This window comes from Anopheles nili, chromosome 2, assembly GCF_943737925.1.
Source record: "Anopheles nili chromosome 2, idAnoNiliSN_F5_01, whole genome shotgun sequence".
NCBI classification, from domain to species: Eukaryota; Metazoa; Arthropoda; class Insecta; order Diptera; family Culicidae; genus Anopheles; species Anopheles nili.
The window spans coordinates 67,574,707-67,602,320 of NC_071291.1; the positions used below are offsets into that span (position 1 = coordinate 67,574,707).

At 47.9% G+C, this 27,614-nt stretch overlaps 1 protein-coding gene across 1 annotated transcript in view; it reads left to right on the forward strand.

Moving 5' to 3' along the window:
• The window catches only part of LOC128721963 (G protein-coupled receptor kinase 1), a 75,908-nt gene that overhangs the window by 16,454 nt on the left and 31,840 nt on the right, over window positions 1–27,614 (forward strand). The window contains exons 2-3 of the mRNA XM_053815774.1: window positions 24,002–24,078; window positions 24,892–24,965. Coding sequence (XP_053671749.1) covers window positions 24,002–24,078; window positions 24,892–24,965 — 151 coding nt within the window. The remainder of the gene's footprint in view (window positions 1–24,001; window positions 24,079–24,891; window positions 24,966–27,614) is intronic.

Below are 27,614 nucleotides of genomic sequence, written 5' to 3' on the forward strand. Positions count from 1 at the left end.
GTATTTTGGCTCGTTTATTTTCGATTGCAGCAGACTTTCGAAATGATACACATGCTTCATTCGATAAGCGCTAAAGTTTACAGCGGAAAACGAGCTACACGATATAAACGATGGCATCCTTATTTACGTACCTGGCTTGGGGCAAGCAAAAGCGAGAGCAAAGTAAGATGTGTTGATGCGTACCCAAAATAAATGCCCATTGAACCATGCATAAAGGATGGGTCCTTTCCCTTGTACTACAGCCAAAGGGAAATAGGAAATTATCGATCATGCCGGTCGCACGCCTCTAAAGGACGGATTCAGTGTGGAGCCTACCGGTTACAATGAAGTCGTTGGGAAACAAGACAACCCATTTACCTTTCGTTCAGTTACCTTGAATGCAAAGCCCTAGGGCCGATTTACCCTGGGTTTCACGTTTCGATGGAGAAAGAACGAGAGTCCGTTTTGTGGACGATTTATGTTTTAGGGTTTTTAAAGACTTTGGAGCGGAGGTTTTCCTTGTTTCGGCTGGTCAACAATTGCGTACTGAATCTTTGCCGGATTTTTTTCCTTGATGGTTTTAAATAGAAGAATTGGATGGTTGTGACATATCTGTGTTTCGAATTAAAGCAGTTTTAGCATTTTTATTAAGCTTTGAATTTCTTTCCAAAAGTTTGAACAACGCACTGAACTTTTTGAAAGCTTTCTTTTTTAATTCTTTTCTAGTTGTCGCGCCGTTTTCGAGACGCTTTGCAAGAAGATTCACACTAGCTCGTGTTTCGCACTGAAAAGCCACGTGTATCCTTGCCCTGGTTATCGCCCATTCCACACATTTGTCGTTTTCGCGGTGTATCAATTTTCGACATTGAATCACCATATCCGGCCCAGTCAGCGGCAGCACGAGCTCCTCTACTACGCCTTATCTTTCATCTCGGCCGCCGGTGCAGAGGAAAGGATCAAAAGATTTGCGTCGGGTGAATTTATTCGCGCCGGTATTGATGATCCGCGCTGGAATTCTATTTATTCATCCCTTTCATCTTCGCAGCCTTTGTGTGGCAGAACATAATCCTTTAAATCTGCGGGTGCGAGATTGTTTTTCAGCTGTTGCTGAATTTCAACCAAAACCTGCTTCACTCCTGCCCGCTATTATGTTACGTGCTTGGGTGAGATTTGCCGAGCCATTGTCGGCTGCAGGCATATGGGAATGCGAGGAGCGTTTGGGTAAATCGTCTGATATACATTTTCCTTTTTTGCATATAAGCTACGGAGAACCGGTGTGTGTGTGTGTATTTTAAACTTTTAAATGCAATCAATTGATTTGATAAGATGAATAACCTATATTTCTTCCATCGGGTGGTGGAGTTTTGAGTTTGAAAGTTTATTTTCTAATTTCGAAGAAACGCAACAAAAAAAATAACGCCAATGAAGAAAACAATATGTATATATTTTTAATTTTCATAATTACTTCTGTATCCCTTCGTAAAGCTGAACTTTTTCGATTAACAGAAACTCTTTCCTTCGCTCGGGTCGGTATAGAAAAAAGTTTGGTTGGAATACAAAACAAAAAAGCGATGCTTATCATGCTTTTATCCTTTCACACCCCTATAAAGATCGGCGCATTTTTTTTTGTTCCATCCTTCATCCCTTCGTCACACCCAACCCGTAAGCTCCTGGTCGAGCAGCAAACGATTGGTTGGGCTCGAGAACGGAATTCTAGCGGCACGTTTCTTGGGCATTAAACAATCGGAAACCGCCCATTTTTCCCTGCACCCCGACCTGGAATAAGGGGGGGGGGGGTTCGCCAGCGTTCCTGGGGTCATGCTGATTAAGGGCACGCTTTATTATTATGTGACTTTCATCCGGGATGATCCTCTCCCCGGGTGACTTCCGTGGAAACGCGAATCAACCGAGGGTGGTGTACGGCGATGGGTGCTCCAGAACGACGTGAATAAGACAAACGATTATTATCCTTGCACGGAGACACTCCACCGTCGTTGATATTCTGCTTCGTGTCGTTTTGTGTGTGTGTGTGTTTGAGCGCGCGCGATACGAATCGGGTTGGATCCTTGTGCCCGAAAGTCCTCCCACTCACCGCGGTTCTTTGTGATAATTTTCCTCCCACAGTTCCTGAGAAGCGCCCTGTGGTTGAGGTTTGCGCTAGGACAAGCGCGCACGCTAACGGCTCATTCAGCAGCGCTTTTACTGTACGAATGCAGGGCAGACGTCGTGGCGCGTGGCGTTGTCTAGCACGCTTTGCGGTTGGCGGCGGGCGCGTTCCGATGGAGACGCCTGGTCGAATTTCGTTGGCATTGGCGGAGGAATGGGATTTATTTATTAACGAGAACGGAATCCATTTATCCGCCCGCGTCCGGGAGCGAACGCTCACCCGCCGAATCCTTTGTTAAGGACGATTCAAAATCATTCGGAATTCGTTATCGATCCTTGGTCCACGGTGCAACTTGTTCTAGTGTGGCTTCTTGAGAAGGGATTTTCTTGGGTTGCGTGCTTCAAAGATAGCTCTCCGGTGAACTGGAGCGGGAAAGCGCCAAGAAAAGCAGACTGTGCGAAATGGGGGGAGCACTAAAAGAAAGAAAAAAAAAACAGTTGGGAAACAAATGAAACTGAGCGGCGACAGTAAAATAATCACGCACGCGAGAGCACGTACACGCGCTTCGATGATAGTGCGGACCTCGCGCCAAAGGCCAATGATATTTGGACCCACACAAACACACAAGCACACACACAAGGTTATCAACCAATTGAGTTCGGGATTGATGGTAATAAATACAATAAGGAACTAATTAGACCGAAAGAGATGGAAAGCCTGAGTGCGTTATTAAGTGACAACGTGAGAGAGAGAGAAAGAGAAAGAGAGAATGAGAGTGAGACGGAGTCAGTTGATGTTCGGTTGTTGAACTTAATTTTCCTCTTCAAGGCACAGCGTCTCATCAGCGAGCGAGAAATGGTTTCTTCTTCTGCGACAGGATATGCCGATATTTTCCACAGCGTTTCTGGCACACGTTTGTGTGCGCGTGCTCATGTATGTGTGCGTCTCTGTGGGGCATAAAACAGGGCAGATTCCGCTGCGAAGAAGCACCGAACTGAATGTGACGGTTCGAAATTGCTGCTCGTCCAGTGTCTGAACTTTTGCTAGAACTGCTCGCGGTGCGAGTATTTTATTTGTTTCTGATTTAGTTTCCCATTCTTTTTCATTGTTATCATTCCCGCGCTTCTTTGTCCCTCCCACCGCCCACCTTTCCCAGTTGACTTGGCGTTGGTTTGCGCCAAGTCGCACCGAGTAACTTCGAATCTGATTATGATGATTGACAGTTCGATTTGGCGTTTTGCGCGTTGTTTCGATTGGAATTTTCAGCGATCGGAAGGATTTCCTACGGGGGGAAACTTTGCGAACAGCGTGCAGTCGAAATAAATTCCGACTTGACGTGTTTGGTGCTGCGAACTGGCCGATGGGTGGGAAGGAACATTTGCTTATCATTATTTGTATCGTATCGTCCGTGCTGTATTTAGGGATCCGTGTTTCTCTCTTTCTCTTATCGACGCCCGTATGTTGTGGCTCGTGTCGCTCGATACGATTAATAGTTGTCATGGGAAACATACACTTTTTTCTTATCGCAGAGGAAGTTAAGTATTCTCTACTTGTCTTACCGTTGTTTACGCGCTTTTGAGCCTCAAGCAGAGCGGTGAAATCCCATCGTGGCCCCCGGAAGATGGAAAAGAAGCAAAACACGAGAACACGCTGTATAATGAGCTGTTGTTTCTGTGCCTGCGTAATGAAGTGTTCATTTCACGTGGCAAGCAGTGGTAGCCGAACCCGACGCTCATCGAAACCTGAATCTTCATTAAATATGAAGGACAAACGAGAACGGTGGCATGTGATTTGTTGCCTGTGGTTCTGAGGGAAAAAAACGGCGTCTAATGGAGGCGCATGGTACCTGACGAGGAAAATGTGGTGGACATATTTTACGAGGATTTATTTTTGCACTCGGGTTTCTATGACCATGCGCAAATAGTAAGCATTATTTTTTCGAAAAGCTTGAGCTATCATGCGAAAACGTGTAAAAACGACGAAATCTTGGTTACATTCTCCGTTGGGAAAGTGCACAAGTTTCGCTCATTCTGAAGCGCATCAGCGCGATAAAGTTTTGCTGTTATAGAGATACGTGCTCAAACGTGATGTGTGCTGATGGTGACAGAACTTTAGGGAGCTTCTCGGCTGCAGGATACGACACAACACAACCAGCGGAGACCAGTGTGCAGAAGGCTTGCAATTGCCGTGATTTAAGAAAGCACAGAAAACTTCCAGACACGTTCGTGTCGCTCCGTGGGTTGGATTTTCTAGTTTTAGTTTGAGCTCGTGCGAAATGGCTAGCTTTTTGGAGCTTTCGAAACACATCGACTTTCATGGTTTGGTCTATTTGATTTTTTGCTCTTTCGTTTGCGTGCGCAAATCCTAGACGTACCCGCATTTTCCAGCCGGCTGAGCAAGCGAATTGGATGGTGAAATGTTAAAAGAAAACTTGAGCCCGCTCCCAACCTAACCTGTATGTGTCTGACGTCTCCCTGATTTAAGTCGAGTAGAGGTTGTTGGGTGAAACCGTCGACTGTTGGTCACAAAACTTTGCCTTTCTGAATGCCCCAACGGGTTGGAAACATCCCGAACGAACAGAACTACTGGTTGTTGGTTTGATTTTTGCCATTGGAATGGTTGTGTTTCAGAGCATTCGAGGTTTGATGGTTTTTTTTGTCTTCTTGGCCTGAAAAGTTCGGTTATCTAAGGCTTTCATTTTCACCAGAACAAGAATATGTCGACCGACATGTTGTTGCACATTTCGTTTGTTTTAGGGTAACCGAATTGTTTGTATCATGTCGAGTATAATTAAAACAAAATTAAACGTTTCCCGGTGACGCCAAAGTTGTAATAAAATATTCTCAAAGGAACCACGCTGAAATGGCATTTATTTTTTAGCGATGAATGTTATGTGGTTTTTACATTTGTGTCTGCCAAGTGGTTTTAATCTGCAAGTCCGCTTTCTCACACACTCTCTCTCCCACGATTGATGTTTTGACGGCTGCCGCGTTCACCGAGTTCCGGGAACAATTACACCGGAGGTGAGAAGAAAACCCGAGCGCTTGATTGACATTTGGGTTTTTCTGCCAAATTTCCGAGTGCTCAGAGGTTTTTGCTCGAGCCAACAATTTTCGGTGGTAAATTTTTAATCAACTTGTCAATCATGCGGTTAATCCTGCGTTTTGGTCTCGTTCCAGCCAAACGGCGACATTCACACCTCCGTTTCCATTCTTTCTTCCATTGATCCATTAGTGATGGTTTTTTTTTCGTTATTGTTCCTAAAAGCATTCCCAAAACCAAATGCAAATCGTGTTTCATAAAATCACCGACTCCACTGGGAAATTCGTAACGCTGTACGCTCGATCGATATGCCACCGATCGATTGAAGTACGGCGCATCAACTCTCGGGAGTTTTGCGAACGCTCGAAAGAAGATTATTTCGTTTCGGTGGCAGATCAATAAACCAGTCATCATCTCCCGCGACGCTCTCGAGTGTCCCACCGAGCGAACGGAGAGGTTTTCCTAACCCCACTTTGGCAGGCTTGCTTGAGTTTCCGCCCTCGGGAATGCTTTGATCAAATGTGGCGAAACTAATACGGTTCAGCTCAGCGGAGACTGCCAGTGGATGGAGAAAGAGCCCCGATGCGGTGATGAGGATTGTAACGAACTCGGGTTCGGTTGTATTTAATTTCCACCGGCTCTCGCTTTTCCCACCCACACCACCCGGTGGAGTCGGTGCAATGAATCATGAACTGATACCATTTTCGCTTCCTCTCGACCAGGCGTGAGGCGAGAAATGTCATCATCATTTTTCAACCGATAGACAAGGACAAAGCGAGTGATCGTGAGGGGTGCATGGGGGTGGAAGTGCGCGGTGGGGCGCAGTGAAAGATAATCATCGTAATGCAATATGCACAACCGCCGTCCCCACCGTGGCGCTGCGAGCCGGGTCGATGCAATGTAATGAAACACCGTCATTTGGGTCGTTCGGGCTTGGGGAAGAGTGAGTTCGGTCGTTCGACCAAGGAAAACTGTGACCTAATCGCTTGAGCTCGCGTCGCTTTCCGTCCGGGTGCAAGATCTCGGTTGTTACGAAAGATTAACCTGAATCCGCTGGAGCGCGGCGCTGTGCGGCGCAATGGAAACATGGATTTTCATCTATTAGATGAGCTGGAATTAGTACATGTAATGTAAAATCTCATCTGTACAGCAGTTAAGGGTCGTGTGGGGTTGAAGGTAAAATGTAAAAAAATGTAAATTCTCCGAATAGACGCTAAATCGGTGAGAAAAATGCTGATGCGCTGGCGGAAAATGGAGGAAAATTTAGGCTTGCTTTTTTACGCAATCAATAAAGCGCCTGCATATTATTCAACGCCACAAACAGTGGTGTGGAAATGCAAATGTTATGGAAATATTAGACCCCTACCGAGCCCTCCCAAGAAGAGCGAAGGGTCATTAGAGTGGTTCGGGCTGTCGAACATCATAAACCACCACATGCTGTTTCCGACTGGGCTTGGGCGTGGGTTGAAACCGGCAACCCCATCACGGGCAATTGCGCTCCTTCCCCGGTTTCGTTCGGATTTCGTTACGAATACGTAAAAGAGCCCAGCTTATACCTACCCCCTCCGAACGGGCACTCATGCCTTGGTATCCTGGAAGTCTCCAGCTCTCGTACGATGAGACCACACCGGATCGGATTCCGCAGCTCACGGAGGCTGCCATCGGAGACGCGCCGAAGCACCGGCGGTGATCTATATCAAGCAATCTGTGTGTCACGTGGAGTGGAACGTTTGCATAATCTTGCGGACGCGGAGACACACCCTTCCCGGGTCCTGGGTTAATATTTTCCATCGAAGTCGACGGAAGCGCACCATGTGAAGCGAATACGCCGACGGAAAGACTGGGTGGAAAATTCAATTTTCCGAACTCGTCGTGCGTCGTCCTCGGCTCGGTTTGGTGCAGTGTACCTCGAAAGGAAGGATGATCTAACGATTCGGAACAACTTCTTCGAGTGAAAACAAAGCGCCATGCTGACCGCGTGGTAGAGAAATGCCTTCACTCTGCACGAGAGATTGACATCGTTAGCTGTGTTAGCCTTCGGATGCTGGGCCAAGTACGTCCCGGTTTCGCCCGCGCGCCGGATGTAAATGTTTACAAGACCGCATTAGAACGTTTTCGCGCTTGATAGCGAGCCATGGGTGGCGCGCGTTTGTCACACGGTGATGGAATACGAAATAATACATAGTCTGGTGGAGCAGGTTGGATAAATATTTATGCGGTAACAAATGCGCTGGAGCGACTATGGTTACGGCTTTAAGCGTGCGATGTAATGGTCGCCATTTTGCTTGTTTACTTCGATGCGTCTAGTTGCCACTGGAGGCTCGCTGTAGATGACAGCTGTCACTGCAAGAGGCATTTGCGGTACTTCCATCGTCTAGTAGCTGTGGTTTTACTCCCGTTTCCACTGTACTTGAACTGTCTGCGTTACGTGCTTCCCTGATGTTGGGAAAACTGTGGCTGAAAACGAAATTAATCTTCCTCAACCGTTGCGCTCGTTTGATTTATTTTCTATTGTGATTTTAGGTTGATTTTTGCTTAGCATTTCTAACACTATCTAATTAAAGTGACTTTTATTCATCATTCTAGTTCTCACAACACATTTAGCCAATCGTTTCATGAATATGTTTTCGAAATTAAATTACCGCCATCGAAAGCGTTGAATTTCCTTTTGTTTCCTTCTTTTTTTACGCTGTCAAGCGTTGTTGCTACCGATGTAAAACTCTTTCCAATGGTCGAACGAGGATTAATTCAATTCCATTGTCGTGTCGCCAACGCGAGACCGGGTAGATTGAATTTGGATTTTATCCAATAATCCAATTACAACACTGAAACCTGGCACCACCAGCCCGACCACCGACCAACCGGAACCGTGAAAGTGGCCCCGGTGACTCCCGAATACGAACCGGTACAATTGCATTGAGCACTTGCATTGAATTTGATTTGTTATCACGCGCTCGTGCGGTAGCACATTTCGGTGCCACCGGAAACCACCAGGACCTCCTGTCGTCCAGGTGCTGCTGCACTCCATTGTACCGTCTGTTTACAAATTAGATCTGCCCGCGCTTGGGATGGGTGAGCTGAAGCAAAGTGCTACCTCTTTTGTCCTGCAATGAAAGGGTTTACTTTGTGACGATATTTGCATAGCTGGCAGGACGACGATCTGTTTCGGCACGTGTAGAGCACCTTTTGGCTGCGGATTATTGGAAAATGGGTTTTCACTTCTTTTATGCCTCCCGAGGGTGCAAGAAGTGTTCGCTTTTTTTTTGCCTTGGAAAATAAATAGTGAAATAACTGCTTGCCCAAGACAAACGCGCATCACAGGAAGGCATCATCCATCATAAGCTCTGTGTCACGTTTGTTCGTCGAACGATGAAGCTCGTCCACCCGCACAACGGCAGCACTCGAAGGATGTCCTGCTTCGTCGCGTTGCCAACCGCCGGAAGATTGATCGGTCGAAGAGGGAAATGGATAAAATTTGATTCCATGTTCCCAGTACCGCTGCATACGCAACCACCCGGGGCTTGTCTCGAACTCGGGAAACATTTTGCGATACCGACCGGAAATAACGTAGTTGACCTTTTTCGGGCCGGTCTTACCGTTGCGATCCAGCGAGGACAAACGAGACCGAGCCTCCTTCGCTTGTCTGGGGCTGGGCGAATTCCGCGCACCATTTCGCTCCGTCAAGAATCGATGTCCGTTCTCGATCCCGCTAATACTGTTTCACGGGTTTGATCTAATCCGCCCGCCGGCAAAAGGAGCAATCCCACCGTCCCCCGGGGGCCTTCTTTAGCGTTGGTTTCGGAGGTGTCCTTGCTTTCTTTTTCGTCGACAGTGGCCTTCTGTTTGCTTTCTGTTCGATAATGATGAAGTATGCCACAGCAGATAAGCAGGACGAGCAGGAAATACACACACACACGTACACAAAAGGAATCGCAGTCGTTGTCAGGCCTCGGCCGAGACGAAGAAAATTCGACATCTATCCTGGCGTTTGCCCATATTTTTCCGGAAGCCGGGCGCTAAGTTTGTTTGCCACGGAAGAACGAATCGAAAATCAATTTCCCCATCTACACACACACACACACATGCGTGCGGCCTAGAAGTTAGAAGAAGGTCCTGGAAGCGGCACCTGTGGCCTGGTTCATCCCTGTCGCCGTCTCCCAGGGAAGGGCCGGAAAAGCTAAATGGTTGAAAATCCAACGAAAATTAATGCGACAGTCGGGTGTGTAGCCAAAAATGCGATCGAAACGGCTCGGCTCTTGGTGTACGAGGGTCGATGCCTAAAAGAAGCAAAACAGAAAAAAGCTCCGACAGGGTGTGAGTGAAAAAAAAACACACACACACACACGAACAACTAGCAAACGGAAAGGATCCCGACGTCCCTGGAGTCGTCGTTCGTGGGCGGATTCGAGCCGTGCCCTGCGTGTGTGCTTTTGGCCAAGGATAAGGTTTTGATAGGATAACGAGCGTTGTATCTCGTCGCGTCCAAGCTGGCGGTGGGTCTACTGTTGGGATTTGCTCGTGTCATGTTGTGTTAATTCGGCCTGTTCCGGTACCAACAACAGGGCTATCCGTATTCGATTCGAAGTTGTACGTTCTCAATCTTCGGTGATTCAAAGCAGCTGAGCAGCTGAACACCGTTTAAATGGTGCCTTTTTAATTGGATGCGTACCACGTAATGCAGCATCTTAATTTCCCGAAATAAACGTTTGAAAATTAATGAAAATTTTAATTACCATTCCGATCGGTTTTCCCAATAATCGCTGATAGATTTATTCGCTCAAGGATTAGCGAAAAAGAAACAAGCCCTCTTTTGGCCATGCTTTGGCTGCTACATTTCAACTCGCCCACCAAACGAAAAGAGAAAAAGAAATGGTAAACATTGCTGCAACGTCTGTTTGGAAAAGTGCCAGCACCGCCCGGGTTCGGACAGTTTTCCCAAGGCACACCGTCACACTGGCCAGGTGCAGATCCTCGGTCCGTAAATGTTAATGTTTTTCCCGTGCTGAGGGACCACGGGATGGTCCCGTTCGGTCCATCATTTGTCTTCGTCACGTTCGCGTTGCTTTTGGATCGTTCCGGTTTTCCGGCACCGGTTCTGAAGGTAGGGTGGAATCTGGAAGGAGGGGGGGGGGGGGAGTACAATAAAAACAACATTCATCCGGGCGAATGTAAAAGACCGAATTTGGGATGGTAGCGGGTTTGGAACTCTCCTTGCACCGTTTTTCCCCGGACGGATGGAAAAACCCCGTCCAAATCCTCAACCCGCGGGTGTATACGTCGTTCGTCCGCTCGTTCCGCTCGCGGCACCAAATTGACTCACCAAAAACCCGCTCGAGCATGGGACGTGGCATTGTGTTGTTCCGTGTTTCGCTTGATGAATTTTAATTTCGAGCTTATTCCCCAGTCAGGGACTAGGGACACGCCACCCCCCGGGTGCTGTTCCATCTTCCACCCTTCCGCAGAGAAACATGGTCGGTGTGTTTGTTTCGTTGCGCCACTTTTACCCGACGAATAGTTACCGAATCGTTGCGGTTTCCGAGATATGGACGGAGGATCGCCATGGCGGGATGAAGCTGGCTAGGGGCACAATGGTCGCAAGGACCAACGCCTCCCCCAGAGGGGTTTGTGGGTGTTCGTTTGCGGTGCAAATAAGGGTGGAAAAGTGCGCGGATACGTCGATTCAACGAGGCTGCATGTATCGACCCTCCCGACAGGTTGTTGTATCGAAGGCTGCCCGATCGATAAACCACCGAGCAAATCGAAAAACCGGAAATGGATTAGTTGCTTTAGCTTGGCTGAAAGTTTATGGCCAGTTGAAGCAACCCGGGAGTGCCTTTGGGCGGTGCTATCGGGCTTAAGGGCTGGGCCCTACCGATGGGCCGGGTGCGAAAGCCAAACAGATAAATAAATATGCCACCGGGCGGGTTGCCAATCTCCGTGGTGCTGGGGGTGGTGCTTGATCGCATGATCGGTAATGTAATTTATTTTCCAACCATACCGACCTTAGGGCAGGTTTATGAATTGCTAAGAACAACCATCCATTCAGATTGCTTCCGTGGGGGGGGGCCTTGATGGGAAAGCAATTGGAACGATTTTTCCCAGCACTTTTTTTTTCGGCAAACGGTACATCCTTTATCGGTAATTAATCATCCGATTCGAACGATTGGGCGGACGTTTCTCGCACCGAGGGTGAACGAAGTGTGATTTGTGGGACCTTTTTCAATTAAAAAGATATTTATCGCGAGCTAACAGAACATGGCAAATATGCTTTTAAGGTTTTTGCACATAACCGAATCGAGTGATGATTGAATAATCTCTACCATACCTGTAAATTAATGCACGAGATTAAGTGAAAATATCCTGAAGCTAAATTCGAGTCAAAAAAGGTTAATAAAGCTTACGACAACGCTTCAATGTTCAATTGTCTACCGCTAATCGGTGGCTTGTCAATGTTCTAGGCTTATTGGAGTTGATTTTTTTCTTCACACTGGCTGGCTAATTCACGACATTCTTCCGCATTTTCCCGGCTGTGGAAACCCTTCACTTTGCGAGAAAAAAAACCCTCAGCAAACAAAATCCTACCATTCTCGAGAGCAACCGCCGATTTGAAAAGAAAAACACTTCAGACATTCCGTGGCTCTTACCAAACTTGAAGTTCTCCTTCGCAATCATTCTAAACGGCGTGTGACAATGTATTTCGTTTTTCCTTCTTTTTTTCCAGGTAAATCCACGAGGAAGCATGACAATGGCTTTTTCCGCACGTTTTGGCGGACACGTGTGAGACGATTTTATCTTCAAATCCTGAATATTCCCGCCGATTTGTGTCGGTTCCGTGCGTGTAGCAGATAGCCTCGGCTTCAACGTGACATCGCGTCATCACACCATAAACTCATCCCATCTTGATCATCATCAGCCCATCCCGATCGTCGTCCTTTCGTGCTTATCCGTGGTTGTTTTGCTATTTTGAAAATCAAACACCATCGAATTGATTTGGAAGAAATTGAACGATGTCGCACAAACGAACGTCCGGATGGGATCTCGTGACAAGAGTGTGCCGGAATGAGAGAGCATGAACGTGTGTGTGAGTGAGAAATGTGCTGGTGGGCCACAGATTTTTCCACAAGTCCCTTAATCCGATACACCGTTGAAATGGTCTGACAGGGGAGGAAGGTCCGTTCGGTTGGTAAAAGGAAGCTGATTCGTGCCATTCGTTCGGTGCTGGTGATTCAGGAAATTGTACCAAAAAAAAACGACGCTTGTGGCATGTCAAGGAAGAAGAAACAAAAAAAAACCCAAAACGGACCACCTTAAGGAGGTCCTTTTTCTCAGTTTGGGTTCCATTTTCGCACGGTGTGCGTGGGAAAAGGACACTGTTTTATGCTCCACCGGTGTCTTATATCGGACTGATTTTTATCCACGCTCGTCATTTTCATGTGCCTGCTTATCGACAACTTTTTTAAGGCCACTCCATCTCAGGACCGTTTCCACTCACGTGCGCCGTCCATCACCGCACAAGATGTTACTCATATGTTGACAATTTCGCAGCAAATTATCCACCTTAATTTTGACGTCGCTATCGGATTACAAACGGCGGCCCAGCAGGTGGTCGATTGTGGGTTGGCACAGACGACTGGAAAGAGACTGTGACTTGGGAAAGGATCAAATGCGGCTGTTTGTGTGTGTGTGTGTCGGCGATCGTGGAACGTGTTTTCGTTAGTACGGCGAATCTCCCGGCTCTCCCGGTTTCTAGACAGAAGAGGGCTGTTTGTATTTTATATTTATTTTGCTGCGACGTCCTATCAACCGTCCGCCTCGTGTTTCTCGGTATCAGTCCCCCTGAAAAAGTGGCCGGTATAGCACGTGACGTCCATATTGAATTCTTGTTGTCATTCGTGGCACAGTGTCTCTCCGTGCTTTCGCGGCGGTCGTGCGTGTGCCCAAATTGGGCTTGGTTACGAAACATTCAAGGAACACCACAGCCCTCTTTCACATCCCTTCGACGACTCGTTTGGCGTTATTTTATGCCACTTTAATTTGTTTTGCACTCGGGCGTACCTGGATGATTGTTCAGAGGTGCTTTCTTTTTCTGGCTCGAGCTTTAAAAAGACTATTTGAGAGCGCGACCGTTCGGACACTTTAATACGCCTCGTTTAATCTTTTGCCCGCTGGTTTGCTGCTTGAGATTGAAAAGCTCATCGGCGTGAATTTCCGAAAATATGTTGCCCTCCGCCTATTTGTATTAGCAGAAGTAGCAGCTTGATATTGCGCTTCAACGATACATGCAATTCAATATTGCTTCATTGCCTTCCAAGAAGTGCTCGCAAATGTTTCGAAGAAGCGAAAAATAAAAACAAAACACGCGTGCGACACTCCCACGCACTTGGAAGCTGCGGAAAGTACGTGCCTGGAATGTGAATCCCGTGCCCAACGTAGAGCATGAATCTGTCTGGTGGGAAAAGTGACGACTTTGGGGCTGGAAAGAGATAAGCGAGGATAAAACCGTTCCAACGCGATCATCAATATCGGCCCAGCGTTCGGGAACGGTAAAGTGCCAAAGTTATCGGAGACTGAAAAATCACCCGTCCTCAACCATGGGGTTGTGGAGTTGCAGGGGGCCAAAACCATCGAAATAAGTCCCCACCGTCAGCTAAGCTGCCTCACAAAACGACGTCGACGAAGGCGGCTTCATGAAGGTGCAAATGAGGCTGAGAGCTGGAGGGGATGCGGCCATTTGATCCAATTGTGCGGTTGTTGAGGGTTGGATCGGCAATTTTGAAAACTTTGTCTCGAAACATGCAACGCTCAATTTGAGTTAGGGTTGAGGGGGTTTTCATGCCCAGAAAGAATAAAATGAGATTGGACAAGAAATCACCAAACTCGGATGCCCGTGGCGCTCCCGGATCCGGGCCCCCTTAAAACTTGACTATTTTTCACCGTGACAGCTAGAATCGTTTGTTTGACGAGGGGTTTTCTTTTAAAACAAGTCGTTTTTATAATCCAACAGGGAGCGTTTTATAAAGCCGCTCTTTACGGATGGGGCTTACTTATGGCCGTGGTTTCAAGTCACGTCCTTTCAATTACAGATGACTGGTTGCTAAACTGTTAAAATGATAGTGTACGTTGTAAAAATTATTACACTAAAAATTATTGAAAATTTTACAATTTGTTAGCCTCTTTGACTTTGGTTTTTGGAGCTGACAGCACGCCACCATCAGCGGGTAACAAACTGTCAAGTGAAAAGAAATCTTGCTGTCAAACCGTTCCTAGCCGTCTACAAATTCACAGGACCCCGTTGGGCCCTCACAGGACACTCGGCATCGTTGGAAACGTGAACCGTGAAGCGTTGTGGAGACTGGCTCGTTTTTCCAAAGCTGTCACGGTGGCATAAAACTAGATTGGCATGTATTGATATGCAAAAAGCGTCGCCTTCCGGTGGCGGAGTATCATAGTCTGACACCGCCGCTAGACGACACTTCGCGCGAGCTCATTAGAAGTTTTCGTGACAGGATTGCACAACGTCAACGTCTGTCGCACGAGCAATGATTTTCGTGGAACCGAACCGGCATCGGTTGAGGGTGAAACGAATGGTGACTTACGCTGTTGGAATTCATCACGCTCCAGAGTTGCTTTCATAGAAGGCTCTTCTTTGTGGATTAGAGTTTAAAAAACATGGTTTATTCATACTAATTTTCCAAGAAGCATTTGCTTTCTCGAACGTAAATTATTTCTTACAAGAATTCACCCCTTTGAAGTGAAATTCTCTGAGATGCTTTTGTATGAGTTTATCTACTATTTCCACCTCGAATGCGCCGCAGTTGGCGACTCGACGGCTTGTGGCAGCTTTAAAATAATAAAATATACACCATTATAAATATTACATAACCATCCAAACGAACCACACCAATCAATATCGGGTTCGTTACACTTAAAAGGTCCCGAATGCCCATTCAAAATTCATTTCACTAGCTGCCCATTTTATGCCCACATTCAAAAGCTCTCAAAAGGCACACATCGAGCCTGCGGTGCCTATTGGATTAACCAACAAACTGCCGACTGGAGGAAGTTCCAGCCCTTGCCAAATGGGGGAAAAAATGTAAGAGAAAAGAGCAACAAAACAAAACCGAAGAAAACCTAACGGAAGTCGGAAAATTTGTCCTGAAACAGCTTCAATTTTCATGCCGCGTTCTCTCCCTTCCCGGGTGCCGGCTTCCGTACGGCCGAGGATCAAGCGAGGACTAAAAAGGCTGCCCGGAAAATGTTTCCAGCACTTCCGGTTGGGGTCCATTTTCTGGTTTGGAGTTTTGCTGCTTTTTTGGTGTCTTCGTGCCTTTCCATTTTCTTCTTCTCTCACTTTCATACACTTACCCAGCTAACGATCGTGAGAAATCGCACGGCATGTGATGTGTTTTGGTGTGTGTGTGTGGGTGTGTGGGAGAGGATAGGATTTGTGGCGACGGAACGGGAGTGAGAAAAAAGATGGCCCACCGTTAAAATACCGGAAGTACATTTCTATAGCCACGTCCGTTTGTTCTTCCACCCACCCAGTTCGGTTCACTTTCATTTTGCTTTCGCGCTCTCTCTCTCTCTCTCTCTCTCTCTCTTCCTGCCGGATGGTACACACACACAAATCTCTCCTCCATTACAGCAAGGCGGAAGGGAAAGCAAAACGATCTTAGCCGAGCCTTTCGCCTTCCGTTTTTCATGGGTGAATCGTCGTTTTTTTTCCGGACGATTCTTCGCAACTATTTTCCTTTTTTTCTCCATTTGCCGGTTACGACCAAAAAGATTCACTATCGTCAATCCGAAAAGTAAAACGGAAGCCTCCATTTATCAGGTGCCACTCGGTGGGATTCTCACCCATCCAAATGGGCATCCCCTCCCGTGCGCCGTGCCATCCCTTATCACCGGCCGGCCAACGTGCCCCGGCGTCCTTTCACGGCCTGTCACGGCAATACTCCGTGCGTCCGAGCACGAGTTCTCCGGGGGATTCGTTCTTATTTTCGCGGGAAAAAAAGGATACGCTGTCCTCGCACAGCCTGTGTGGAGTGTTGAGGAAGAAATAGGAGTCGTGGAAGGGGCATCACCGAATAGGAAGCACGGAATAATGCACGTCCAAAGTAAAAATCGTCCAAAAAGCTTTCCTCGACCCATTTTCCGTCCGCGTTTCTTGCGGGTTCGTTCGCTCGTTCGTTCGCAACAACCCAGGGATCCCGATCGATAAGGAAAGCTCGTTTAGAATCGTCACACGGTGTGTGGGTGTGTAAGAAAAATCGAGAATACCCGCTCGCGGCTTCCGCTTTGCTCCCCGCAAGCCGTCCCGTCAGGCTTCCCATCCTGCACTATCACGTAACTACTCAAACCTTCACTGAAACCTTTCCCGGCGCCATTTGCGGCACGAACGGTCCGTTCCGATATCTCTCAGTGCACCCGCTGGGTTTGGTTTTCCGTTTCGGGATGCTTTAGAATGCTTCCCAGCTGTTTTTTTTCTGTTCCTCCAGAATGTGAATTTGAACTGTACGAAGCGTTTGGAGCCACCATGCGATGGTTGAATAAAATATGATCCCACGGTCGTCCTGACGTACGGAGCGTTGAGAAATTTGAAGCTCAAATGGATGGTGTGTGGATGCTTTTTCGTAGTGAGAACGAAAGGAATGTCCTTGCTTGTTCCGCGTTTAGCAGAAGGAAGGCAGACGCGCACGGCGGTGGTGCGAGAGTGGCCATTAGTGATGGATGTGTTTGGAATCGTTCGTGTTCGCGTGATTATCCTTGTGCTCGGTGTGTATTTGACCCGCAAATGGTAACCTGGCCCCTGGAGAAATGTACCTCCGAAATGGGAGCCCTAATCTGCTTTTCAGTCCGTAGGGAAATGCTCTCAGGTTCGCAATAGCGTATTGGGAGCCAGTTTATTGGATGGAATTCTCGTACACCATGGGTTGAGCGTGCTGTGAGCGTGTCTCAAAAGGACAACGATAAAAAAAGGCCATAAAACTGGAACAAACGAGCTAAACCGTCAAGTTGATAGCATTACCTGCGGCTTTCGATCGGGTCGGGAAGTCGGGAATTGTGTAAGGAAGCCATGGAAAGCTACCAAAGAATGTGCAATTGCATCACAGGACTCTATCTCTCTCTCTCTCTTTCTTCTTTTTACCGTCTGTTTGATTGCAAAAACTCCGCTCCGTCGAAAACACATCAATCCGAGCAAAAAGCTCACGGTTGACCTAAACCACTACACCGGAGCAATAATAGACTCTACCTTACGTTGTAAGGACGCATCCAGACGTGAATGCACGCGAAAGGACACAACAGCAGCAGCAAAAAAAATGGCGGTACTGACGGATGCAGTTACGAAATGCAGTTTTACTGCTAACGAACCTGGAACGGTCCGTCCTCTCGGGCTGGCCGCAGACAGGAGAGAAGGTAAAGAAATTATGGCCTCAATTCCCATCTGGGACGGCGTCCCATCCACATCCGCCTCCCCGAGGGTGGTAACGAGCACCCCACAGCCGGAAGCCATTTGGCATCGGGGAGGGATGTAAACATTTCAATTCGTTCCGTACGCCAGCGCGCTTGGTTCCGGATCCGCGGTTTATGGTCCAGCTTCCGGCTTCCTTTCGTGTGGCGCTTCTGGTCTCGGGATGCCTGGTCAGTGGGATTTGCAACAACATAAAACATCATGCACCCCGTCGTGGGAGTCACCCACACTCTCTCTCTCTCTCTCTCTCTCTCTCTCTCTCTCTCTCTTGCTCACCAGACTGACGTACATTTTTATGGCTTACCTGGTGCCATTTTTCTTGCCTTTTCCACCAGCCAGGGCTCGTTCCTGTCGAAGTCCCGCTGTCGAGTGTAATCCCACCGGGACACAATAATGATAATTTGCGACGTTTGTACAACGGATTATCGTCGCTGTCGGTGGCCGTGGGTGGGACCGATGGGAGAGGCGCCCATTTTGCTTTTGATGGTTTAAGTTGGTTTTAGTTTTAATGATAACGATTGCAAACCCTCCACGCTAACGATAGTGCCATGTTTCGGGGCACAAAGGTGCTTTCTTTCTTCCGTATAACGCCAGCAGCCGTGAAGTGCTCGCTTTTTTTTATAACGTTGCACGAAATTAATGGCGCAACCACTTCATAAAGCTATTTCGCGTCGCTCAGTATTCATGAGGAAGGTCGCCTGGGCTGGTTTAATTGAAAAAAAAAGAAGAAAAGCTCCCATAATTGGCGTGAAGATTCAATTTTGCTCCAAAATATTGGTGTGTAAAATTTTACACTTATTATTACGAGCACCACCCGGGTGGTGGTGTTGGTTGTTATGCTTGCTAATTTGCGAATTTTGACTCCCGGCGTCATTCGACCGGCCTAGAAGGTTGAGGTTTAAGGGATTTTTACCCTGCATTCGGGTAATACGCGACGCCGCAAGCTTGTTGGCTTCTTTTTCGTCCTTTCCGGGTGAGCTTGTTGCTGATTTTCTCCATATCCCATTCAACCCCTTAGCATATAATGAAGGCAACGAGTCCCGGGCGGCAAATTTCTTTCCACCAAAACCCCGGTACAATCTTGCGGCGGATGAAAAACAACTCCCAAGAAGCAAACCCGGACTCGCCATTACTCGTAATAACATGTGGAACCGGTGGCACCTTCTAGTGCTCTCCAGCTGGTCCGTTCGTCGGTTGTGTGGGTGTGTGATTTTTTGTCGTTTTCTGCTGAAAATTTAAGGACATCCACCTCCGCTGAGGACGACAAACGACGAGTTCTGGTTTGACGAGGGCAGAATTTTGCCCATTTGCCCAGAAATAACGGGTTTCGACCCCATTAGTGGAACGGGAAGCATGAAGGGCAGATGCCGAACTCCAGCAGATAGAAGAGGGATGTCTTTTTGTCCTCTCAGCACGAGAGGGAGTGAGAGTCCTCTTGGGTTTCGCACACAAGTCCACTTCAGCACTCGGGCCGAGCTCATTATGCAGAAAGATGACGGAACGGTTTTTCGTTATCGACGCAACTCCTGGTGGAATGGAAATTTATCGCTACAGTTAGCAACTTCCGTTCCGTGCGCGGTCTCGGTATCGGACAAACTGAACCGGTTGCGTTTGTGTCCTCGCATGGAAGATGGCGCCAAAATAACTTCCCATGGTTTTGCTGGAAATTATGCTAGAGACATCGGTCGTTGTGGGAAGCAAAAAGGTTCCGCGCTTGCAAGGACTTTCACCGGAAGGATGCGGACTTCTCGGTGATGCGATAGACGAGCGATTTGAATTGTTTACGGTTCGTTAGAATTCTGAATTCAGACAAGCGAGGGATCGCACGAGCGTGGATAAAGCTCGTTGAGACCTTTGCAGTAAGAAAGCATCGGGGGAAAAAAAATACAGCCTTGTGGAAAATCGCACCAAGTACGGGGAACAAACAGTTCTTGACGGACCTGCCCAGGAAGGACGACGGACGGCTGCTGGAGGGAAACTACGAGAAGGACACGCGAGGGTCGCCAGCAGTTCGTTCGCCGTCATTGATTTCTCGTTAAACTCTTGACAGATTGTTTGCTTAGCGTCGCCGTTCGATCTCGGTCGGTGCTCTCGAGCTTGTCAAGTGACGAAAATTATATTATCCTATCCCCGGTCGGGGGTTGGGCGAGCTTTTTTTTCTTTGTATGATTCGCCATACGGAAAACGGGGGCGTTGGGGACTCGGTCCACTTCAATTTAACGTACTGCCCGTCACGTTCGTGAAGGGAGGATTGTTTGGCAATTTTCCCTCATTTTTTTCGTGCTCCTCGATCGACGTACTGCTTCATTTTGAGGGTCGGAGACAATTTGGACATCTTGCGCCGATTGCTTGGATGGGAGATAAAGTGAATTGTTGGACTTGATTGGCTTTGTGAGTGCAACGTTTTTTTATTTCTTGTTCCTTTGCTTTATGTCTGGAGCATTTCCCTCATTTCCTAGCTTTATTTTTTCCTTTGTCGTAGCGATGATTTTCCATAGTCATAGCCCTTACGCAAAACTGCTTTAACGTACAACATGCCCGTGAGAAAGGCATTCCTCAAGCCGACCAACATTCCTTGGAGTCAGAACGCTCCCCGATGGGAGATTAGGCTTGCTTTGTTGTCTTTGTCGCGCATTCTACTCAGGCTTAATATCATCTCGAAGCGGAAAACGTAATTGTATTCAGCCACAATCCACCCGATTGCACAATGCTCAGCGCGAACGCCAAAAAGGAAAATGCCGACGGAAGTAAATCCGCTCAACAATACGGTCGCTCGTCCAAAGCCGGCTGCATTTCCGTGGTTTATCACCTGAATGTTCTGCTTCCGCTGTAGCATCCTGCGCTGTGACGTCATCGTTCCATGAATTATTCCAATCATTTTATTTTCTTCCCCCGTGCCCGTTTGTTGCTAGGGCAACCTCGTTACTTTTCTCGTATGACGCAAAGCTTAATTGGATAAGAAAAGTATTGCAACGGTTGTGTGGTCGGTTGGGATGGAATAGATTTTCATAAATAGCTTAATTTATCCTCACAGCCACTGCCGGAGGGAAAGAATCGCTTGATCGATCCCTGCATGATGAGCTTGCTCACAGAAGTACGTCAAACTAGTCCCTTTCGGGAGTTCGCAGGAATTATCGACCGGTCGGCACTCGGTATGAAGCTGCACGACTGGCCGTAGGGGAATTTAGGATGGAATCCTTTCATTCGCTTTCGTGAAATAAACCAGCTCAAAGCGAACGCACTGATTCGGTGGGAAGTGAACCCACGCTGGTTGAAGCAAACGGCCCACGCACTTGTTCACAATTTTACTGACGTAAAGTTTTCGGAACCGAGAGATCGCTAATATTGACATTAATTGGCGTAATGCTGTGTGGATTTGTGTACATTTGAGGTTTTATTTATATGAAACTTATCACGTCATTAATATCTCTTGCCGCCTCTGAGGGCTCTCGTCTTGGGTGGGGATTCCTCGTACGAAACGCTCGCAAATTAATGAGGGTAACATGCTTTGACCTTAGCCCACACAGAATTCCGTCGTTTTTGGTGAAAGTTTCGCCTTACGCCTACTTTGCGTACCATCAGGTTGGGGTCAACTCTTGACAAAAAAGAGAGAGAAAGAGAAAAAAAAACCTCAACAACCGGCCGACATTTGCACCCCTTCGTATGATTCATTGTGGGAAGAGAAAAGAGAAATGATCCACCTGAAACCAGTTTGAATGGTTTTTTTGTGAGTGTTTGTCTTATTCTTTGCTTCAGCCAACGTTTCGCCCCAAGCGGATTGGAACGCCCTCCTACGAGCACCGTGGGGCAAGAGTTCGCTTTTGGTGTTGTAAATTTTTAACACACCACGAAAGGTGCCTTCTGAGCTGAAAGAGAGCCCAACTTTTGATTGAATTAGTTTAAGGTGTGTTGGCAGGTTTTTATTCCCGTTTTCGCATGAACCCAATGACATGGCGTCGAATCCAGCGGAGGTGTCTCTTGCCGCGTACTGTTCTTCCTTTTTCCCGGTGTTAATGTACAGTTCGCCATCACACGCACGCGCCGGATCAGTTAAATTAATCATATGCAATCTCGCTTTCAACATCGCGATCAACCATCGCAGACAAATGTGCCCACGAGAGCGTAATTTGTCGGTTTGAAAGTTCGCTTCACGAACCGTTTGCTGTGGGAATGTTTGTCGGTTTCTTTCGCTTTAAGTTTTGTTTTTGCATATCGTGACAATAAAATATAGGTCAGTCCGTTCCGCTTCCGGCACAGCCCGTTAGCGTGCAGGCCGCGTGTGCGCTCGCCAATGTTGGCGTCATTTCTCAGTCGGTTGGTTTCATTTCCTTCGAGAATCACCTCCACCCGGAGTCCTGATGATGTCCTGTCCGATGGGGGATGTGGGGTTTGTGGCGAGAACATCATCAGTACTGATGAATGTGACGCTCTTCTGCTGCTCGTCTGTTGGCAAGTGAGCTGTTTTTTCGCCTGCTCAGGACAAAAGCCTGTAGAAGAGTTAGATGATCGGTGATTTACTTCAACCCGTCGGACGGTAGCGCGTGCTTGACGGATTCCGGAAGGGTCCTTTTCCGGTGGGCGTGAGAGAGCGAGTTTTAATTGAAAGTTCATTCCATCCACCCGAGTCCCTGAAGCTGGAAATTAGTATTTTCCACCCTCCAGTGGGTCACGATTGGCTGAGCGTGGCCACCGTTTGTGCCGATGATTAATCAGAACGCCGCCAGCCTCGAGAGATGGTTTATTTGCGGGTTTCTAGCGATTGTGAGGCACGTCCCACGAAACACACCTCCGGCGGTGGGATGAAAAACTGCGTATTAAAGCGTGCCTCCGGGAAAAACGGGTTGGGTTTGAAAAATTAATCGCCGATCGTGTTCCGAGCAGCATTCACAGCCCGGTGGTGCGGTGGCCACCGTTTGACTTATTAATGGAATTTATAATGAACTGCGAAGCTCCGGTGCCGGCGTCGAGACCCATTTGGTGAAAGGGGGCGTTTGGTTTCGGTTTCGCGCACCTTCTTCCACTCCCCCAAGCGTGCTTTGTGTGTCATCTGGTGCTGCTCTCGGGAAAGTCTCGCCACAACACCCAGAATAACTAATCGGCTCGCTGGGATGGGTACGGACCGAGGCTAAACCCGATCGACGCGCCCCGACCCGATCTAGATTGAGTAATTAATTATCTCTATCCGTTGGGTTGGGGTGGGAAAAGCCCACTTTCCACCAAGCTGACTTTCGGGACACTTGCAGCAGGTCCAAACTACTGATGAGCTTTTGCCAAATAACCGACCCACTCCTGGCGTGAGGACAACGCGCAAAGGAAGCAATTAGGGAGCCAGGCAGTACCAGACGAGTAGGCAGTGACCACTTTTGTGTAGGTGCCCGGGTGCGTGCGGTTGTGTAAGAGAGAGCGAGAGAGAGAGAGAGAGAGAGAGAGAGAGAGAGAGAGAGAGAGAGAGCGAGATAATCGCTAAACAGGAAATCTGTCTCAATTGAGCTTTCTCCTCGGAACGAAGAAGGCTGTGTGTGTGGGTTTGTGCACAACTCACGACGGCCGCTTTCGAAAAGGATTCACCCAACTCGTTCGCCGACCGGCATTGTATGTATGTGTGTGTATCACTGTGCCGGCGCGAAATCCTTGCGAACTGTTTTTTGCGACCCGCGCCATCGTTGGTGTGTCTGGTTGGACGTTTGAGTTTAATTAATTATGAATGGTCTTCATCGCTGTCGCCATCGTCGTAATGGCCCGAAAAGGACCACCCGGCGGGTGGGGAAAATCCGTGAGGTTCGAAGAGAAAGCGCGCGCTTTCCCGCCACCGGCAGGGCCGGTGTCCTTCGACTCGAGCGCAAATCGCCACTTTTCCATCGGCGCTGCGTGGCGAGGGAAAATTTACAATTCAAAACCCGAGCCCGAAACCCGTTCCCGGACACTTTCGTCTCGCTCGCCCGAGCACCAGTGGCTCCTAAGATATTCCATAAATATGTAACACCCACTTTCCGGCCAAAACTCGCCCCCTTTTCCAACCAGCTGCCTCATCATCAGCCGCCGAGTCATCTTATCACCATTATCGTCCTCATTTTCTCCCAACGGCGTATGGGAGGTTTGTCGTCGCTCCGGGCAGTTTTTCCATTCATTTTCCAGCTTCTTTATTGGCCGGTGGCACAGCGACTGATGATTCCCCTGATCGCATAGTTCGTCCTGCCCGTCAATGACCCCTTGCTCTCGTTTATAGTAGCATTCCGGATGGGTAGGCAAAAAGGGAAAATGAGGAATTTTTCACCAGACGCCAACACGCGACAGCCGCGAGTCCCTGTTTCGGTCCGCTTCGATTTGATTAATTCCATCGCGGTGTGGTTCGGCTTTTACTGATTTCCCTTCTCTTTTTTTTCATTTCCTTTTTTTCGCAGCGTCCGAAGCGTCATGCACAAATATCTGGAGAAGGAAACCGAGGTTAACTTCGACAAAATTTTCAACCAAGTACTAGGTGAGTATTTTCCGCCGGGGATTGACCTGTCTCCGCTTTAGGTGTTTTTGATTTTATTTTATTTGCACTTCTAGCCCCCAGGCCACCCAAAGAGCGAGGGCATAAATCGTAATAAATTGCTTTTACTAAGTGTGATGATCTTTCAAGAAGGGGGCTTTCGGAAACAAAACAAAAGAAAAAACTAAAACAATAGACCACAGCAGCGAAGTTCGGTCGATTCGGGCCAAGTGTCGCCCAAGCCCCAAAGCTTCATTCCATTGCATGCTCGTTAGCGGGCGTCCTTGAGCAAGCGTGCGTCCTGTCTGCGCGATGAGAGGCTTTTGCTACCACAGTTTGCCCTTTCCTGGGTTCGCTCGGGTCCCGTGTGGGTCATTATTCAACGTCACTCGCCTCCTCGAGGAGCACTTCGTCATAATCGGATTGAAACTAATGCATCTGTGTGCCCGGGAAGTGTTCGCTAGCCCCTCGAGTGGTCATTTAAAACCAACCTCTTTCTGTTGCCGGTCGGGTGAAGGTATCCGGTTGGCGTGTCGCCCGACCGCTAGAGGGAAATCATTTCCAATTCAAGTGACGCTGACGAGCAGGTGGTTTGAGATGCAAAAGGAAGGGACATACACAACGCTGTTGGGGGTTTGGGGGATCTTTTTTATTACCCATGGAGGGCAGATGCAGCTGTTCGTCGAGGGTCGATGCTCGCAGCTCCATCTGTTTTTAATTGATTTGTAAACAGTCTGTTCTAGCGGGGAAATGCTTTTGTAATTGTCTTATAAATACTCTTCGGTTGTCATTAATGGGAATTTTTTTCTTTTCCAGGATATCTACTATTCAGAGACTTTTGCGACAACGTCTCCGAGGAACCGGTGCCGCACTTGAAGTTCTACGAAGAGGTGAGTGCTAGAGATTGGTCAGATTGGTCAGCTAAGTAAGAAATGGAATGAAATTCTATTATGAACTGCACGAAATTGGATTTGGTGAAGTTTGCTTCATGGAAATGGGTTCAACATACTACAACCTTCAATCATAATTACGAGCTATAAATGTGATTTGTGGAGAGTTTTTGGACAACATCCAATGTCCCTAAACCGGTGCAAAAAATCCCTGCTGACTACGTTTTTTTTTTTTTTGAAAACTGGGATCAGTCCAAAACAGCCAGCACATTTTGCGCCATTTCATTCTGAATTCTACCACCTATTCTATAGCGTGCATTGCTGTTCGTGATCAATTAATAACTGTTAGATGGTGGGGCATTTCTAAACGCAACCCAATGCTCACGTCTTTAATCCGTTTCGTGTGGGTGTTCAGCGAAACGATTAGGCGTTTTATAGCCGCATCATTTCCGGAACCCATTTGTAAAACCTCAGGCGATTGTGCGAACGTAGCAGCGCAACAGCGCCCAGCTGCTGGCTATTTATTGCCAATAATATCACTTCACCGCAGCTCAACAACATGCTAATGCTCGCTTTCATTATAACGGTACGATTCGCTCACGCAAGAGCGTATGCAAATTATGGCTAGCGTGCCCCAACCATTAACTAAAAGGTGGCAAAAACGTTGTAACCGAAATGAAAAGCGCCCGGCTCGCGATAGTGAACTGAAATGAGCGCGTATCCTGGCCGGTCTGTGCGTCAGATAGATCCTTTTTCGAATGGCGTGGTTCGTCCCTGCGCCACGATGAATCTCGAAAATCCCTCGACGGACCAAAAAAAGCGCTAACCCCGATGAAGGATATAGCCGCCGGTCGGGCTGCTAATTAAAGGAGGTGATTTAGCCACTGATCCCACCCTACCGGTATCCTGGCGGCACCGAAGTGAAACGCTACGATCGTTAGAACCCACGCGGCGTTGGGAAAGCGCGTTTCCGATTTTTCACCCATGCAGAACTCATAAATTACGGCAAAAACAACTGAACCGAGGCTCGGTGGCGCGCCCGGCCCACAGGAAAAGGAAAAGCGCACGCGAAGAACGAAAGATTAGCGCCCTGGGAAGGTCCTTAGCTGAGCCGCCCGATGAGTGTGCGTTTAATCCGTTTTCTTGTCGGGGGCAGACTGGCTGGCTGGCTGGCTGGCTGTTGGAGTCCTTTTTTCGCACAGTATCCCCTCGGCAACGCTGAAATAAGGACGCTCATCCTTCCCAGCAGTCCTTCACGCACACTCCCCAGCCACGACGGTGAATGGAGTTCTCGGAAGCTCAGATTTCTAGGGGCCAGATTGGCTCGGTACCTGCCGAACTTGTTTGCACTTTTATCGCTCAAAGATTGCGCTTTTTTTTGCACATCGACATTTCTTTCATTGTGGAGCTCATTGAAAGAATTTTCTAATTTTACCCGCCTCGGGGTTTGGTTCGGTTCGTTATTACGTCGACTGTATTCCAGCTCCGTGGGTCGAGCTGGCACGGAACTGCGTTCCATGCGGTATATATTTTTCCTCTCCATTTGGTAGGTTGTTATAATTAATTCCACGAACGAAGAATTATTACATTTCTTCCCCCGAGCGTGCGTTTGGTGGTGAAGTTTCGTGCTGTGTGTGCTTCTCGGAACTCCGGCAAGCTGCAATTTTTCCAACGAAACGATGCCCTTTTGGTTTTTGCCGTTGGTGAAAAGTAATACGGTGATATCTTTACCCTCCGAGTATGCTTTATACATGAGCAGGCTTATATGTGGTCTTTCAACGCCATAAACATCCTAAAATTCAATGCATCGGTAACAGGCTGCATTTTGGGAGACGACAACAAAACGGCACAAATCTTACGCTGGAAAAAATCACCTCACTGCGATACAGTTAGCTTTTGCGAACGTTTCGTCGCCACCAACGCCTTATCAATCAGCTACGCCATGTCCGCAGGGGTTTGTCGCACCGTGACGAGAAACAGAGCGATCAAGCGAGAAAGTAAGACAGAAACACATCGAAGCGTGTTTGAAGATGTAAAATTTCTCATTTAAATGCAAATTAGTTGACGACGACGGCGGCGACGGCGGCTTGTTTAAGGTTAAGGTGATCTCGCGCGCGAGTTTGGCAACACTGCCCTTCGGACAGAGCCTCCTGTGATTGCTGACGAGCAGCTCGCACTTGAACTCGCCGTTGCCTTTGCCGATTCTTTTGTGATCTTTTTTTTTTTCATTCGCCCGTTTTTTATACATCCCTTGCTCTCGGCAACGGTTCGTGGGGAAGTTTGACTTTCTTTTAACCTCGCGGCTGTTTGTTTCCTGTCTCTTGACGGCCGAGCGATCGGAGGACCATGACAACCGCCGGTAAGCTTTTTTTTTCCTTTTGCATCTCATTCCGGAGGGTGAATTGTTTTCCGCTTCACCTTCGGCGAGTCAAACGACTTAGCCGTCGAGGACGCAAGTTTGTTTTTTTTTGTCGCGTCTTTTACTTTGATAAATGGCGAATAGCACGGATGAGTTATGACCATCGGTAACACTCGCAATCAATCGAGGAGAAATCAGAGCAAAACTTTCGATAAAGCGGGAAGCATATTAAAGGAGCAGGAATTAGTTTAAGGTAGCACGAAAAATACGAGATGCTGTCATTTAAAAGC